We start from the raw sequence: 18,173 nt of genomic DNA, 5'->3' as shown, positions 1-18,173 counted from the left end.
TTTACAGTACAGACTGGGCAATGATGTCCAAATGCATTAAAAAGATGTATATACCGTATCTTAAGCCCGTAATGGAATTCTGTGTGTCAGGAAGTCAGAGCAACCACCCAGGTAAGACTGGGTGAAGCCGTTTACAATGACATAATGAGCTGTCTTGTGGGTTTTCTATAAAGCTTTATTACGTGCGGACAGGACAAATGTGTGGAGCCAGAATACACATCAGGGTTGGATCTATAGGTCCTAGCCAAAACCAACAAGAGCTGTGCAAGATTCTGAAATGATTTTCTAGTCACTGTTAGATTACCTGCTTTCCACTTGATTTATTCACTTATTCAGACCTGTAGCTACAGAGCATGAGAAAATATTACATTAGGAAGTACCTGTGCTATAGTTTAATCTCTGTAGCATTACTCTGGAGTCTCTTTCATCTCATATAATAAAATCATTTCAACTGAAATTAACATCTTATGTCCAATCATTTTTTTAAAAAGTAGACATGTAATAAGTAGGATAATGCTGCCGTTTTTAAACTTTTTGATACGATTTGCTGTACAATAATATAAAGCCTATAGCTTGTGTTGGAGTAAAGTCTTGAATCATTTCCCACTCGCTCTTCCTGTCAGCGCACACACTAAAGTTAAACAATAAACCAGAATAACAGATTATTTGCTCATCTACAGCATATTTGGACAACTTCTGAGGACAAAATGAAAGATTTAATTTATGGCATGTCTGTCATTTTATTTCACACCATCAAAGGAGGCTGTGAGATGTTATGTTTTTCTTAAACCCGTCTTTTTGATATGTAATTAGCATTAGTGCTGGCAATTACACCAAAACCTCAAATCACATCAAGAACAACTTGCCATTAGCAGTAGAAGCAGCTGTACACTGCCAGTGAATCAAGCCCTCTCCATTCACTCCTCTACTTCCATCACACCAATCTCCAGATGCACAAATCGGGGGAACCCCAAACAGAAGTGTGCTGAATCAATGGCTAGGATCGTAAAAGTCAGACCAGATAAATATGTGAAGGCTTTTGTACCATGACGTGTAACAGAATGGAGTTGCTGCTCACTGGTGAGGCATTGCTTAACCAAAAATGGCTAAAGATGCTCACCCTGCGAAACTAACATGGGCTTCAGTTTAGAGTGCAAGACTAGTGTCTATGAATAACTAGTGTATATCACATCCAGCACAAAGACATGCTTGTCTTTTATTGCTTTTGAGAGGGTTTTTTGTACAGTGGTTTATGTTTTGTGCGTTACCAAGCATAACTAAAAAAGAATATGCAGCTTGTTAACGGAGGGAACAATCAATCCAGGAACAATCAAGGCACTTAAACTCATTTTTTTATTATTATTATTTATATTATTTTATATATGAGTTTGATTTGCTGCAGTAATGCATGATTGCTAATATCATAACAGAGAAAAATACATGCCTGCATCATGACATCCTTTAATGAACAGAAGCAGCAAAAACACCTGAATAACAGTGATTAGTCAAGACTCTTGATGTTTTGTAGGCCACAGGCAGTAGGTTTGCTACTCTCATTTCTGTACACCAGCTGTTAAACATTGAACATTTGTGGAAATGGAATTACTTAGTCCACCCTGGAGAACAAATTGTCCTCTGAGTCCTGAACTGTAGGGTCTCGATCATCTAAATTAGTCATTCTCTCTCTCTCTCTCTCTCTCTCTCTCTCTCTCTCTCTCTCTCTCTCTCTCTCTCTCTCTCTCTCTCTCTCTCTCTCTCTCTCTCTCTCTCTCTGAACAGCCCATTTCCTCCTGAATTAAGGGTAGCTCCACCTGTGACCCTTGTAGAACAGAAAACCTTCTGTTTCACAATAACCCCATCATATATCTTTGACTAGTTCTATGCAAAGGGCTACAACCTTTTAGCCACTAAAAAAGTCATAGATGTAATAGATTTCATATGATACGTTTCTATATTTACCAGCATAACAAGAAAGTCATATTATATATACATACAAACTTTAAATATATTATTATAATATATCTCTGTGTTCTGTTCCCAGTTTGCCTACCAGATTTTCTAGTTAGTTTCCTTGGTTCTTAATTAGTTAACACCTGTTAGTTTCAGTCAATCATCCCCTGTGTATTTAGCCCTGTGTATTATTTCATTGTCCAATCTCGTCAATGTTAGTAGATCTGTTATGTTATTCTCTAGAGATCTCCTGTGTTTTAGTTGGTGGATTACAAAAACTATTGTTTCTCTACTCCTTCGTTGTGCGTTCTCAATTCAATTACCCCCTGACAGAGGACCAGACTTGTGCATTCTCAATTCAACTACCCCCTGACAGAGGACCAGACTTGTGCATTCTCAATTCAACTACCCCCTGACAGAGGACCAGACTTGTGCGTTCTCAATTCAACTACCCCCTGACAGAGGACCAGACTTGTGCGTTCTCAATTCAACTACCCCCTGACAGAGGACCAGACCTATAAAGAATGGACTTACCGGCAGTCCAACTGCTCTGTATGGACCAGGAGCAGCAGTCCCTCGAGATCCTTGTGCTGTTGTGCATAACAAACTTCCCGGACCGTTCCTTGTGCACAATTCTGCCTCACACGTTTAAGCGCGAAAACGAAAGCATGCCTACCAGGTGTGGGTCCTCGGGGGAATTTTGCAGAGTTTGTGCTTGAAAACAATAGACCAGTAGACACCAACTGCTCAGCGGAGATCATTTCCTGCCCCACTCTGAACCCAGAGCCCAGCCAGCAATCACCCTGCAGCACGGATATGACACCAGAGCCCACCGCAAACGGAGGGCATGAGCCTGCCGTGATGAACGAGCCAGAGCCAGACAGGAGGACTGAGCCAGTCATCGCCTCGGAGTCTGACCAGGTGTGTAAGCCGGCAACATCGTCACTGTGGGATTGCTAGAGGAGGATGCTTACCCTAATCTCCCATCCCTGCTGGTCCCGTCCAGCACAAAGTCTCCTGTGTTTCCACTGGTTCGGTCCAGTTCAGTGTCTCTTGTGACCCTGCTGGTTCCACCCAGCCCGATGTCTCCAGAGTTCCTACCCAGCCTCCCTCTCCCGCCTCCTCTTCCAATGTCAGACAGTCATTTAGTCCGGCCTCTGCTGGTTCCCTTCAGCCCCTCGGCTTCTCAATAATATCATTCTGTTGAGTGGATTTGCCTCGAGTCTTCTAGCGTCACCCAGGCAAGTGGATACCCTGGCTCCGCTTCCAGCCGCTGATCCCATCACTCCACCTCAGCCTGTCGCCCTCTCGGCTCTACCTGAGACCATCGTCCCTGCAGCTCCACCGGGCTTCCTCGTCCATCCGGCTTCGGCTTAGTCCTCAGGCACTCTGGTTCCACCTCAGACGCTTGTCACTGTGGCTCAGCCTCCAGGGTCATCGTTGTTGCTCGGTCCCATCTGCTCTCCGTCTGCACCTAAGGCTCCACTTCCATCAGCCACATCTCCGTCAGTTGTCCCCCTGGTGTCGTTAGCTAAGTCTCCACCTGTCCTGACTGTCCTCTTGTTTTCTGCATCACTACTTCTGTTCCTGGATCCTTCCACCTTCCACCATCATTTCCACCCTGGATTCTCCCACCGCCATTCTCCTCAGTTAGCATTCAAATGCCCCTCATCCTCTTCCAGACGCACCTTCCGGGAGGGGGTTGTAATGTCACGTGTATTCTGTTTTGGTTTCGTTTCTTTATGTCCTCTTCCCGGTTTGCCTGCCTGATTTGCTAGTTAGTTTCCTTGGTTCTTAATTAGTTAACACCTGTTTTGTTTTAGTCAATCATCCCTTGTGTATCTCAGTTTCCTGTGTTCCGTTGTCAGGTCTTGTCTGTGTTGTTACGCTATTCTCTAGTGATCTCCTGTATTTCAGTTTTTTTTTATGTTTAGGAATTGTCTTGTGATGTCTGGATTGAGTTTCCCCAAGTTTTAGCTATTTATACTTAAATATATTACATTCTTACTTTTGATCTGTTTGCAGTTGCTAATTTTTATTAGTTATTTTAGTATATTTTATTTATACATTTTTACCAACTTAACGCCAATGATTTTGAAACGGAAAGCTCAACAAGCACATTTGACTTGTCTTGTGCACATACTTGCAGCCATATGGTGAAGGGAAGTTTTGAACCATTGCGTTACAATTCTTTCAAAATATTGCATTTGGGCTCTCAAAGTTCCTTCCCTTAAAATCTCACTAGCATGCAAAGAGGAAACATTTGCAGACTTCTGTCTATTTAATGCATTCCAACAGACCCCCTCAAGCTGCGCGAGACAAATAAGAATGTTTTTGATTATAATCAGATCTGTGCTTCCTACCCTCAAAATGTAAGATTTATTCATTTGAATTTCATATGCAATTTCCTTTTCCATTTGAATTACATAAACTAATAAACTTAATGTGATGTGTAATGTTTGTCATTCATACATAAATGAAAGTTCTTTTATGAAAATTGAATTTTAATGAAATTTCTGCTGTTTATTAGTACTATTACAGAAATCCTACCTGTTTAATTTATGTATGGCTGTTATGTATCACATTAAGTTTATTAGTTCGTTCATGTTAAAACTATGAGCCAAATGGTTGGAAATTTTGTATGCAATTCAAATACACTAATCTTAAATTTAGACATTAATATTTTTGAGTGCACAAATGATCACAAACAGTCATTTCCAGCATGCCAAATTGAAGTAAATATTAAACCAGCTTAAACGTTTCAATGCGCTATTGGACAGGTGGCCGACTATGACCAAGAATGGTCCTTATTTAGCAAAACAACCCAAAAAAGGTAAGAATGATCCCACTTTTAACTATGTTAAAAATTTAGCAAGTAAAATCCTCAGTGTACGAATTGGTCTTGAGAGTGCAAAGGAGTTAGACTACAGAACACTGAGATGCTCGGAAAGGAACCTCAATTGCAGTTACACACATTCCAAATTTCCTGGGCAACAAGACATGGATCATGACCAGACAGATCCACATGTGTCGGAAAGGAGATGGTCTCATGCCTAGTGTCTTATACCATGTAAGGAAAAGACCTGACTTGGCACACGCGCGCTCCAGCGTCAAAGCTTTTCCACAGCTTGACGCCTGGATAACGTATGATAAACAGTATGTTGCGATGGAACACATTCAAGGAGTAAACCTCAAAACGGAATTCTGGATTTCGGCCTTGCGCAAAAAACAGCTGCAAACTTCCCCATACATATTTTTGATGGACCTACCCTAAGAAAGTTCAGTTTCGTTTTACTCTGACCTCACGCCTTGGGAATGCTACATGTGCCAATTGTCCATCATCTTTGGTTAAGTGGTACACTCCAGTTCCAATCTATATCATTTCATCCAAAAAAATGTTTGCTGCATAATTCAAGGCAGCACTATGGAAAATTTGTCTTCAAATTACCTGCTTTTCAACATCTGGCAGCAATAAACTGTATTAAATGAGCAGTCTAAGGAATTGTGTCTCGTTATATATTTAACTACGAATGGTGGTAAAAATCCAAATTTAGCTTCTAGCACAACTGAAATAACTATAGATTACTTTGAGTGCATAGTCTGGTCCATGTGCAATTCACTCACATTTCAGGATTAAGCTGACAGGAGGTTTCAACAGAAAATGTAATGGGTGATTGTGATTTTTAAATATCATTTTTTAGTTTTGAATATTCATACTGGAATTTCTGCCAATCAAAGCAACCAATTTGAATATCAATGTCTCTTTCCATGTTGTTGGATGATTCCTTTGAGCACAATGATTCTACCTGATCCTTAATGGGCCCCTGCTGACCCAGCATCCCCTGCTCTCTGATTTCCCCCCTGAGTCTGGGCACTGAGGGCCAGCAGCATTCCCAAGCCTGATCCCATCCCTCTCCGGAAACATAGGGCAGTACTCCTAACATCCTGCCCGCAGCCTGTGCCAAGGCCCTGTTATCGCTGTGTGCTGAATTGCCTCCAGATTCTGTTCAGCTGCGCAAAACACACACACTGCCGCTGTGCATTCCATACACTGCTTCATCTGTCACCAGATCTGCACTCTGGGATATAATACTGAGACATTCTCAAAAAAAAACAAAAAAAAAATGCCTGTAATGGTTTATTTACTCAATCTTAAACTGTAAGACTGCTACTGTAGTTCTATAATAATTTTTAATTATGTATATGAAATAAATGATTGTAAATAATAATAATTATTATTTTACTATTAATAAAAAATATAGGAGAAATACTTTTGGGCTATATTATTATTTATTATTTTTTAAGTAGAAATGTATTTATGACCATTATTATTTGTATGTATTAATTTTATATTTTAGAAGAAATATTTTTGTTATTAAAATGTAATTAATATTATTACAATAATTGTTTAAATATGAATATATATATATATATATATATATATATATATATATATATATATATATATATATATATATATATATATTATTTTTGTATGTTACCTTTTATATTTTTGTAAATTTTGTATTTTTTACAAAAATAAAAAACCTATAGGCTGCTTAATGGTTCAGTTGTGACAACTTGCCCCATATAGCATAAGAACATGCCTCACTATTGGTCATTGTCTGAACAGTGTCTATTTTCCAGGGAAATAACAAAATAATAATAATTATTATTATCATTATCATTATTAATAAAAAAAATTTTTTTGCTAAAATTATTATTGTAATTATTTAGTTGTTGTTGTTTTTTAGAATAATGTTTTTGCTGAAATATTATTGTTATTATTTTAATTGTATCCCTCGCTATTGGTCCAAGTGTAAATATCTATTTTCATGGGATATAACAGTGAACATTTTCAAGAGCTAAAAGAGTAAAGAATGTTCAAGAGTAAAGAATGTGATAACTAGCCTCGGTCTCCCCTCTATACAATGAGCAGAAACGATTTTAAAGTAGCGAGATGCAGGTGTAATAAGAAAGCTGGCCGTTAAATGCAACACACACACACACACACACACACACACACACACACACACACACAAACTGTTTATAATGTTCATAGTTTAAGTGTTTTTTGTAGGTGAGCTTAACTTCCAGTAAATTATGTTGCCATTAGAAGCTTGTTTTTATACATTAAAAGCATGATTATGAATGAAAGCATGTCCATTTTAATTAAAAAACATTTTAAAAGGCTAAAATGAAGCAATATGCTTCTAACCCCTACCTGTAACGGACTGGAGAAGGTTTCAGTGCGCTTTCCAATTTAGTCTTCAAGTGTGATCGTGCTGCTGAAAGGGCACTGAAGGAATTACATGAGTCGTGACTCCACATTTTATAAAATGTGCAGCATTTCAGACTCCGCCTCTGCTGAGCTTCATCACTTCAAAGCAAAGTTTTCCTACGCCTTCCTCCCTCCATAAGTAGCCTAATAGATCAGTGTCATATATTACACATTTAAAGCCCCCAACACAATTTGTTGCATCTTAGTTGAAAAAAAACCCAAAAAAAACATCTTGCATTAAACCAACAAAATTAGTTTTTAAAAACCACAAACTACATGAAAACAAAACAACAAAGCATGAAAAATTATACTTACAATAAAATTACACTAACCCTACTGAAAAACAAAACATCTTATGAGATTTAGGGTATGTTTATAGAGTTCCGAGTTTTTGTTGTTCACAGAGTTTTTTAAACGCCCCTTTGGGCATTATGGGTGCCTGAAAACGAAAACGGGTTTCAAAGTGCAAGTTTTTGAAAACGGTGTCCGTGTAAACAACAAAAACGCGGATCTCTGAAAACGATGAAGTCATGCGCATGCATATCACATGTTCAGTCTATAGTGTTTCATCGCCATCTAATGGCCTGGCAGCAGAATACAGCATTTTGTCAATTAAAAAATAGAATCCCCTTTAAACTGTTAAGGATTTTATGTGTCGTGTTTAGGTGGGGTTTGTCTTGCATTTCCGTTCTGTTTCCAATGCAGTTGTATGTTTCAGTTATTTTCTATGATTACTTATTGTTTGACTATTATTTTCACCTGTCGTTGATTATGTGATTAGTTTGGTCTGTGTATTAAAGCCCCATGTTTGTTTAATTTCATTGTCAGTCCTAGTGTGATTATACCGGTTGTTTTGTTTCTGTTTTTTCTAAATGTGTTACTGTAAGTTATTTAGATCCACTCTCTCCTCATTATTGAGCAATCGGCCTATAGACAGTCTGAGAAACTTTTAAAAATCTTAATAAAGGTTAAATACTACATGACAGTAACTAGTAATTCTGATATTTCAGTAGAAATGGCATTTGGTAGCTACAGACCTTTATCAGGTTAGACGTCATATTGAATTTAACGTGGAACAAAAAGAGGATGTGAGGGATAGACTACATAGCACACACTGTATAAAGGTCATAGATCACATCATTTTCACAACTCACAATGTTTAAAACTGCTTCATGGAGTTTTTGTGTACTGATTTCTTTTTTTCAGTACACAAAAAGACATTTCGTTAGTTGCTGAACAATCGGTATGTTGTGCAACCCATTAAATGCACTGTACTTCTATCCCTCACAGCCTTGTTTCTTTTCCCATCAAAAAATAAATATGGCCCTACCCTGACTAAGGTATATGCTTTATGTAAATGTGCTTGGTGTGAACATCCTACTGTCACCTGTTTGCTTGATCATAGCCTATTAGTTTGCAGCCACAGCAGGAACAAATAGTTCTGAGCTCAACCAGGACAGTGGCATTAGCATTAGCAGCCCATGCTAAAGTCTTAACCATAACCATTTTAAGAGAAACATGTCTCAGACTGGCAGTGAAGACGAGGCTACGTTGTGTCCAGGACTCTCTAGGCTTCAGCCAAACAGAACAGTTCTCAAATTAGGTCCTTGGCAGAGCTTCTACAGTCAGATTCCTGTGATGCTTTTTTTGCCGTTTCGAGACTTAGGAAGGACCGTCAAATCCATGTTTCAGTCCATGACAAATGTTTTCTTATAAGGAGTTTATATCTCGTGTAATCAGAAACGGGCTGTCCGCTCACGTCTTCATAGCACAGCAAATAAACTCAATGAAAATCACATTACTTTTTAATAAGCATGGAAGAAGATGGATGTGGCATGTTTTCCCATGAGCATATAACATGTTCAAATGTATACTTATAAGAGGACATTAAAGACCATGAGGATATGTTTTAGTGCCTCTCTTCGAACATTCCAGCGTAACAAGACAAATGTGAGCTATTAGGTTTAATGTGGTACATCCTATTGAATAACCAAAATCAGTTTCCTTATGTCATTAGTGCTTTATATAACAATAAACTTACCATCCACCACTATTATATTAAGATCAACATCTACTGGAGAAATGTCTCCTCAGGAAACTGTAGCAATGCAGCACCTCCTCCTGGTTAACTCAAGTGTTTTCTTCTTTTTCACACACGCCATTCAATACACATGAACCTCTTTTATATCTGTCATCTTTATTTTTATATATTATTCTTTCAGGAAAATGTATCAGGGATGTGCTAAACCCAGCAGAGCAGTGCTTCTGGGTGGTGAAAAAGAAATGAAACTACATAAAATGTGCCACGGTTAAATAATATTAGTATAGTCAAGACAGGGATAGAACATGTAGACATGTAACAGTCATGGATATTATAACAAAAACAACACACATATAACATTTCTTTACTTATACAGTACAGTGTTGAGCAACATTAAATACACAAAAACAAAATAGAGGTATTACAGTGCACAGACTTTCTAAACCCCAACTATGTCTTAGTTTTACTCGCCAGGTTTTCTTTGTATTTGAGTTGGTTAATGTTGGATGAGATAAAGAAAGAGCTAGCGTTGGCTGCATTTGGCATTGCATGATGAAACTGAATATAAATTAATTTTAATACATATTATCTTTAATAATATTTATGGTAATAAATACATTAGACAAAAACAAGATGACCTTTTTAAATAATTCCATCCAAAATATGCTACCTGTAGTATATAACACACATATTTTTAATAATTTAAAATTATCCTTCAGACATCCAATTGAGTCTCTCTATTTAGAAAAAAACAATATATATTACGCTTAATAAAACTGATTTGTGGATTATGAATACGAACCCAATAACATTAGGTTTAATCTGTGCCTTGAAAGTCCAGACATTGGACTTTACAATAAAAAATTCTATTAGAAAACAACTGATGGATGCTATTTTTACCTAAATGAAGGCACTGGTTGTCTGTGGCCTAAAATCCATAGATAATAAAAATAACAGGCTCAAATACAAGAGTTAACAAAAAATAACACCACATTAAATGATCATTTAAAAAATAATGTTATATCAGTATCTACTTCATTATTTGGTCTACAGATCTCCTGCTGTGACAAAATATATGCAGCAAGTCTGCATTTGGCATCAGTAACCACCGCCTGAATTCAAAATATTGACATATAACTCTCCTAGACTCTTGAAATACCACTCTAAACAGAAAGCCTACCTCGGACAGTGCTTCAGGACATACTGAACGACTAATGATCTTCCTGTGTGAACAATTCCTATCTGAAGATTCTGACATTTTCCTCAAGAAAACCCTTATTTATTTTCTGCATTAACCTTCCCTTGATCCTCCACCTTTTTGATGGCCACCTGAATTTTGGCCTGGTCGCCCAGGAGCTGGCGTGGCTTGACCGGCCGAAGATTTTCATCCATCTCCAGTAAGACTGGAACTCCCGTGGGCAGCGTCACATTGACAATGTCTGTTTCCGATATATCTGTTGAGAAACACAGCAAAAGCATGTAGATTGATTAGCATATTCAATTATTTTAGGTTTATGTTTTAATACATTTTAAAAACGAGCTTTTAAAATGATAGAATATTAAAGGATTAGTTCACTTTTTTAAAAACTTTTGCTGATAATTTACTCACCCCAATGCCATCCAAGATGTCCATGTCTTTCTTTCTTCAGTCGAAAAGAAATTAAGGTTTTTGATGAAAACATTCTAGGATTTTTCTCCATATAATGGACTTCATTGGGTACCAAACGGTCCAAGGTCCAAATGACAGTTTCAGTGCAGCTTCAAATGGCTTTTCAAAATCGGTCATTTCAAAAATAAATAAAAAAGTTTAAGTTTTATAAGCACAAATGCTCGCCTTGCTCTGTTCTGTGATGCGCTTTCAGTCTTTTTTCGAGTCATTTCGTTCATTCAACGATCAAAATTAACAAATCTTTATTCGAGTCATTTAGTTCGTTGAATGAACGAAATGACTCGAAAAAAGAGTCGTTCATTTTGATGAACGAGTTTGAACAGGAGAGTCACGAACGTGCATCACAGAACAGAGCAAGGCGAGCATTTGTGCTTATAAAACTTAAATTTTTTTATTTATTTTTGAAATGACCGATCGTTTCGCAAGATAAGACCCTTATGCATCGTCTGTTGTGGTTTAAAGCCATTTGAAGCTGCACTGAAACTGTCATTTGGACCTTGGGCCGTTTGGTACCCAATGAAGTCCAATATATGGAGAAAAATCCTAGAATGTTTTCATCAAAAACCATAATTTCTTTTCGACTGAAGAAAGAAAGACATGGACATCTTGGATGACATGGGGGTGAGTAAATTATCAGCAAAAGTTTTTTTAAAAGTGAACTAATCCTTAAATAAAAACAGGATTAAGAGCAATTTAGTGTTTTATAACTTGCATTTGATTGTTTTTTTTTTATGTTTAGGATTTACTGAAGGCCTATATGGTACACTAATGTTCAAAAGCTTGGGATCTGTGAACATTTTTTAAATGTTTTTGAAAGAAGTCTCTTGTGGCTCACATGGCTGCATTTCATCAAAATTAAAACAGTAAAATTGTGAAATACTGTATTCTTATAATTTAACGGTTTTCTATTTGAATATATTTAAAAATTAATTTATTCCTGTGATGCAAAGCTGAATTTTCAGCATAATTTTCAAAAGAAAATATTTTTAAGAATGTTCATATAATAAACACCGGATGCCGCTGACTTTCACTCAAAATATGGACAAAATATCTTCTTTTCTGTTCCACAGAAGAAATAAAATAAGGGAACAACATGAAGATAAGTGACAACAGAATTTTTTTTTTCATGCTCCTGGTGGTCCCTACTGGTATAAAAACTGTTTTAAAAAAGCACACTGATAAAAATATATATGTTTCACCTTCCAAATGTTTAAGCAAAGCCCTGCAGCTGTTGCCGTGTGCCGAGATGAGGACCGTTTGGCCACTCTTGATCACAGGTACAATGACATCATTCCAGTAAGGAAGAAGTCTGTCCAACACTTCCTTCAGACTTTCCGTTGTGGGCAGTTCCTCTTTCGGAACGTCACACGTACTGTATCGGCGGTCATTGTAAATTTCAGCATAATAGGGATGTGACTCATGAATGGGGGGTGGCGTGATATCGTAGCTACGCCTCCACAGTTTAACCTGTTCCTCGCCATGGTTCAACGCCATCTCGGCCCGATTGAGGCCGATCAGGGCACCGTAATGCCGTTCGTTTAACCTCCAGGATTTGGTGACTGGGACCCACTCTTCTCCCATGGCCTCCAGCACCAACCAAGCTGTCTGGATGGAACGGCTCAGTAAGGAGGTAAAAACCTGATCAAACTGGTACCCCAGCTTTTTCAGGAGCCTGCCGCATTCTTGGGCTTCCACCAACCCGTTCACACTCAGTTTCTGGTCCACCCAGCTGCAGAAGCGGTTCTCCTTGTTCCAGGCCCCCTCCCCATGCCGGAGCAGGAAGAGTTTGTATTTGGACATCAAGAAAAGGCAGTATGGAAGCCTGAAAGAGATGCGCATGCAGATATATACTCTATGACAAATCTCAACTGCTTGATTGTATATATCGAAAAATTATTCCCTCGCACAAATCTGCTAATGAAGTGACAAAAATACTTTTTATGTGCAAAAATAATGAGATTTATTCAACAAACATAAAAAAAGAAGTATTCTCGTCGCTTCATAATGTTAAGGTTGAACCACTGTACTAGTCACACTGACAAAGTTAACAATGTTTTTACTACTTTTGGGCCTTGAAAGTGGTAATTGTGTTGCTGTCTATGGCTGGTTCAGAAACCTATTGGATTTCATCAAAAATATCTTAGTTTGTGTTTCGAAAATGAACGAAAGTCTTACGGGTTTAGAACGACATGAGGGTGAGTGATTAATCAACTGGCCCTTTAAGATATTATAAACATTAACATCATGGTTTTCTGTATAGCTGCTTTTGAAAAAATCTGTAAAAAGCGCTATATAATTAAAATATGAGCATAATAGACTTTTTAGTACAGTATGCACATGCAATAAAACATGATAATGTGTTCCAGTTACTTGTAGAATGACATTTAACTTTAAACATAACTAACTTAAATATAGTCACCCTGCACCAACCTATCTGGAGAACAGAACTGAAAGGTTAAGAGTCATGAACTAAATGTCAATGCTAATTTAATAAATGATCTAACCAGCTCTGACCAACTCTTAAATTTAAACGCTAAATAGAAAATAAATAGTGCGTTAGCAGGATACAATGTAGAAGCATCTAAATAGCGAACTGAAAATGAAAAACGATCAAACTACTGTATGACAACACTATAACACAATTGAACTAGCCTGCTAGCATGTCATAATAATGAAATCGTACCGTGCACGCAAAAACGTACTTATCTGCTTAGATTAATCACAAATCTAAGAGAAGATGAAAGAAGCTGTGAGCACTGAAAATGACTGAATTACTACATGCTCACCTTCAGATTAGAAACCGCCCAACCCTGAGTAGCTGCAGCCCTGCAACAGGAACTATCAGCAGGATCAATAAACAAACGCGAGGAAACCGTTTGATTGAATGACACTTCTTTCAGCCAATCAAATGCGTGATTCTCCACAAGTAGGCGTGTTTAAGCGGACAGTGGCGAATCTGAACTGCCGTTATTTTGAGGTTGATAACGTCATATCCAAATAGAACCGTAGTTCAATTTAATAAAGGAGTAATTTTTAACTTATATGATTACAACCTTATTCACAATTTATCAGGTAGGCCCAGTTACTTTACTTCAAATGTGTTAGAAGTTTTTGAATATATCATACGGGAAAGTGGTATTTGCTGCCAGAAAACACTTACAAACCTGGAAATACCTGTGAAAACAGTGAAAGCTTTATTGTTCCTCAATATTCACACATCTGATCACATATACATCTCATTACAATATAAACATTATTATATAATGACAAATGCAATTATATAATAATCATATATTAACATAAATAAATGTTTTATATGTGTCATAAAGCACATAATGTTTCAATAGGCTATTTGAATTGATAACTGTGGTTAACAATAGCCCAGCTGCTTTGTGGATTTCTTTCTCTTGTTTTTTCATTCATCCAGCTGTTTGTGCAATAAAACAAACAACAAAACCACAATTAAATAGCAGTTAAATATTGATGTTTAAATAGCCTTCAGTTCACATTGGATGTAATGTGTGAAATAATTAATGATAAATTAAGAAGTTGGTCCCGCAAACAGCTTCTTCCTGCCCTCCATGCCTGACATGGCATCCACATTTTTACGCCAGTCGGTCACTTCCTCTTTCTGTGTGGATTACAAGCAAATGCATATAATTATAAACAGTTATTACTTGTATTTACAAAAATGCCATGTTTTCTTGAGCTATAGAGAGTGCACATTAAAAAGGCGATACATTGTTAATAATGAATACATAATCAAATCAAATAAAACGATACATATACATTTTATTCAAATAAAAGTTTTAAAATAATCTCAAAATTATTATTTATTATTATATGATTATTGATGAATAAACAAACAAAAAAGCCCTGAATCCATAAAGTCTGAGTATGATATTGATAGATGTGTTGATTAAATATATTACCTTTTCCTCCTCCTTCTTCACAGTCTTGAGGTTAGCTTTAAAGTCGATGGATTCCTTGTGTCTGGCACCTAGCAGAGCCCCCAGCATGGCATCCGCAGACACCCTCACTCTCTTCAGGGCAGGTCTCTTCATTTTACCCTTCAGCTCAAAGATTTTGTGGTTTAATTCTGCGATCTACACCAAAAGCAGCAATGTAAATGAATGCTTTTACGTTTAGGTATTTTTAATGCACTTTTAAAGCAAAAAAAAAAGTACCTCCTTATCATGTTTGCCAACTTTAGATTGAATGTCATATCGTTCCTCATCAACAACATCAATTTTTTGATGAAGGTCTTTGCACAGATTCTGTAAGCAGAGCATCAGCATGTAAGAAGAACATTCTCAAAGGAATTCTGGCAAAATACTAAAGAATAGCAACCTGTAGGTCCTGTATGGACATTCCAGACAGTTTGATAGGAGGAGCTCTCTCACTGAGCGTTTGCTCTCGCTCAATCTTTTTCTGTTCCTTCTCCTCCGCCAGCAGTGTGCTGGCCTTCTTCAGTATTTTGGTCTGCAATGCATTAAAATGAGGATGCATAGCCATATATTCATATGTACATCATGGTAGTTGCTTTAAAATATATTCATACATAAAATGATTATACAAAAAAAATAGATACTAACCTTTAAAAATAACCGGCGAGATGCTGAAATCTTGGGCTTTCTCTGAAGAAGAGAGCCGATATGAAATGAACAACATTGTGACCCTGCCAGCTGCAATGTAATATAATAATACTGCAAATTAAATACCGTGTTTAAATACTCACCGGACTGACACGGAGAGAGCCAGGAAAGAAAACACATATATTTAACATATAAATAGATGTATAATTTCTATCAGATATTTATTATTTTATCATTTCCATAACATTATATTTAAAAATAATAATAAAAAGTTCCTAAAATACTTACGTTGCTTCAGACATGTTAGTGCCGTTGTTTTTTTCCTGGAGGTTTAACAAATGAAAAGAAAAAGAAGACTTGTGTGCAGGTCCAAAAATCTAAAACTAAAATAGACTTCCTAAAAACAAGGAACATTCTGATGTAATGTCAATGAGAAAAAGGTAAGAAGCTAAGAAATCTACAACTACTTTATCTATCTTATACGCATTAATAACTGGAAGTTGTCATAACCTGAAGGTCCTTACCTCTCAGATGATGGAAGTATGACTTTGCTTTGCCCAAAGGGAAGAAACTCAGCCGATTTATAGATTCTGATGCACTCATGAGAGGCTCACTAAAATAGACCACTGTCCGCACCATTATCATTGTCAAATGCTTCGCATCCCAGGCTTCAGAGCAGCTGGTGCAGAAATGTACTTTGTTATCTAGACTAAGGGTGAGCACAACAATACTCCAGGATTAATGAGACTATATGTGTCCGGTGTACGCATTGTCTTATCCAGTGTTGAGGGTTATGTAATCAGATTACTTTTTTCAAGTAACTAGTAATGCATTACTTTTAAATTTACAACAAGTAGTTCTAGATCTAATAAGAATGTAAATGTGTATCTTGTAATGCAATGTAAGTCGCTTTGGATAAAAGCATCTGCCAAATGCATAAATATAATAGTTACTTTTCAAATATGATAGCCACATATCTCAAGACTTTACAGGAAAAGGTTAATCATATCCTATTTGAAAGGGACATTCAAACAATTTGTGAAGACATTTCAAGTATATTACATAATATTGTCATATTTTCCTAAATTCTATTAATAATTCAGATCTGAAATTATATGATATTTTAAAGTATATATTTTATAGGCTATATGAATGATATTTTTTCACAAGCATAAGGGACTGACATTCTGGTTTTTTCTTCTTCCTGATACAGTATGTTGTTGCAGGCTGCCACCAATAGTTCAAAAGAAGAACTGCAGCTGTATTAAATATGACAAAATGCATAGAAAGAGCTTTTAATTTGAAAAACAAAAGTGTTAAAACAATAAATTTACTGATCAGATTCTCTTTTCGGCATGAAAGGTCAGTACTGTATCAGTACATGGTAACACTTTACAATAAGGTTAAATTAGTTAACAGTAGTTAACGACATTAGTTAGTTAATGAACTAACAATGAAAGATAAAGCATTTATTAATATTAGTTAATTTTAATTTCAACATTTTCAGACTAGTAGATTATGAAAATCTAAAGTTGTTGTATTTGTTAATATTATTTAATGGACCTGAGCTAAAATGAACTAGGCTAACAATAAATAGTTTTATTTTTATAAACTAAAGTTAATAAAGACTGTAACAAATGTTTTGATCATTTAATGTTAGTTAATGCATTTATTAACGTTAACTGATCCTTATTGTAAATTGTTACCATGCATTCTGTGAAACTGATGTTATCAAAATGATCTGTTTGCCGTAAAAATTAAAAAACACAGTAACAATAGCATTATTAGACATTCTCAAGGCTTTTTAACATTTTGAAAATGTACTTTCTGAAATGTTTATATTTTTGACATAATTGGTTTTGTACTGCTGTCCATCTGCAAGACATTTAACGAGATTTTTCTCAGACACTAATGTTATTCATTTTAGTTCCTTAGCTAGTTTATATCTAACCAACTTGTCATATCTAGAGAGATGTTTATGCAATAAAATATATAAAATAAAATGATGTATTTGGGCATTTGTATTTATTTTGTTTTGAAAAAAAACAAAACAATGTTAGCCTATAGGACTATTCAATTATTATCTCTGGTATAGCTACTTGACATGGTTAACTCTTATTTCACACAAACAGTCTATTTATAAATGCATTCTATCTTCCATTATCCATTACAATCACATAAGCCTATAACATTGTTAACTCTTATTTCACACAAACAGTCTATTTATAAACACATTCTATCTAGCATTATCCATTACAATCGCATATAACAATGTTAACTCTTATTTCACAAAACAGTTTATTTATAAACGCGTTCTACCATAATCAGCAGAACAATCAGGACCGAAAACAAGATCAACATTCAATCTTCGTCATACTCTCGGCCCCTCCGCGAACACCTTGGACAGCGACCAGGCCATGAGAGCAAAGGAATAAAAATCAGAGAATAGAGATTAGATAAGTGATTTAATACAATATGAATACGAATAGGCTACATCAAGAATAAATGTTTTACACTTAAGCTACTCCAATTTTAAAGTTTCGAATTTGGCTTTCCGACAACGAACAACGAGCTGCAAAAAGCTTTCAAGTACACATGGCTGCAGCTCGCAGAAAGGGGCGGAACTACACGTGTCGC

General features: G+C 36.4%; 3 protein-coding genes across 4 annotated transcripts in view; all 3 read right to left on the bottom strand.

Moving 5' to 3' along the window:
- The window catches only part of cald1b (caldesmon 1b), a 28,389-nt gene extending 21,086 nt beyond the window's left edge, over positions 1-7,303 (bottom strand). Inside the window, exon 1 of one of the 2 annotated variants that reach the window (XM_077210857.1) lies at positions 7,175-7,303. The gene's annotated coding sequence lies outside the window, so the exon portion shown is untranslated. The remainder of the gene's footprint in view (positions 1-7,174) is intronic. The other variant, XM_077210856.1, reaches the window with a different exon arrangement.
- Positions 7,304-9,411: 2,108 nt separating this feature from the next.
- Positions 9,412-13,794, bottom strand: bpgm (2,3-bisphosphoglycerate mutase). The gene is made up of 3 exons (XM_077210855.1): positions 13,728-13,794; positions 12,141-12,763; positions 9,412-10,726 (listed from the first exon to the last, which is right to left on the bottom strand). Exons 2-3 carry the CDS (start codon positions 12,739-12,741, stop codon positions 10,548-10,550), a joined length of 780 nt encoding a protein of 259 aa, XP_077066970.1. The 5' UTR covers positions 12,742-12,763; positions 13,728-13,794; the 3' UTR covers positions 9,412-10,547.
- Positions 13,795-14,114: 320 nt separating this feature from the next.
- Positions 14,115-16,182, bottom strand: tnni4b.3 (troponin I4b, tandem duplicate 3). Its single transcript, XM_077210849.1, is given in 7 exon segments — positions 14,115-14,572; positions 14,874-15,047; positions 15,129-15,218; positions 15,292-15,423; positions 15,537-15,578; positions 15,821-15,913; positions 16,061-16,182. Coding segments are annotated over 6 exon segments (546 nt in total). The 5' UTR covers positions 15,839-15,913; positions 16,061-16,182; the 3' UTR covers positions 14,115-14,482.
- Between the last annotated feature and the right edge of the window lie 1,991 nt (positions 16,183-18,173).

This window comes from Siphateles boraxobius, unplaced genomic scaffold, assembly GCF_051911475.1.
Source record: "Siphateles boraxobius isolate OS27281-9 unplaced genomic scaffold, OSU_SipBor_1 65, whole genome shotgun sequence".
Classification (NCBI taxonomy): Eukaryota; Metazoa; Chordata; class Actinopteri; order Cypriniformes; family Leuciscidae; genus Siphateles; species Siphateles boraxobius.
This window is presented reverse-complemented; position numbering and strand designations above follow the sequence as displayed.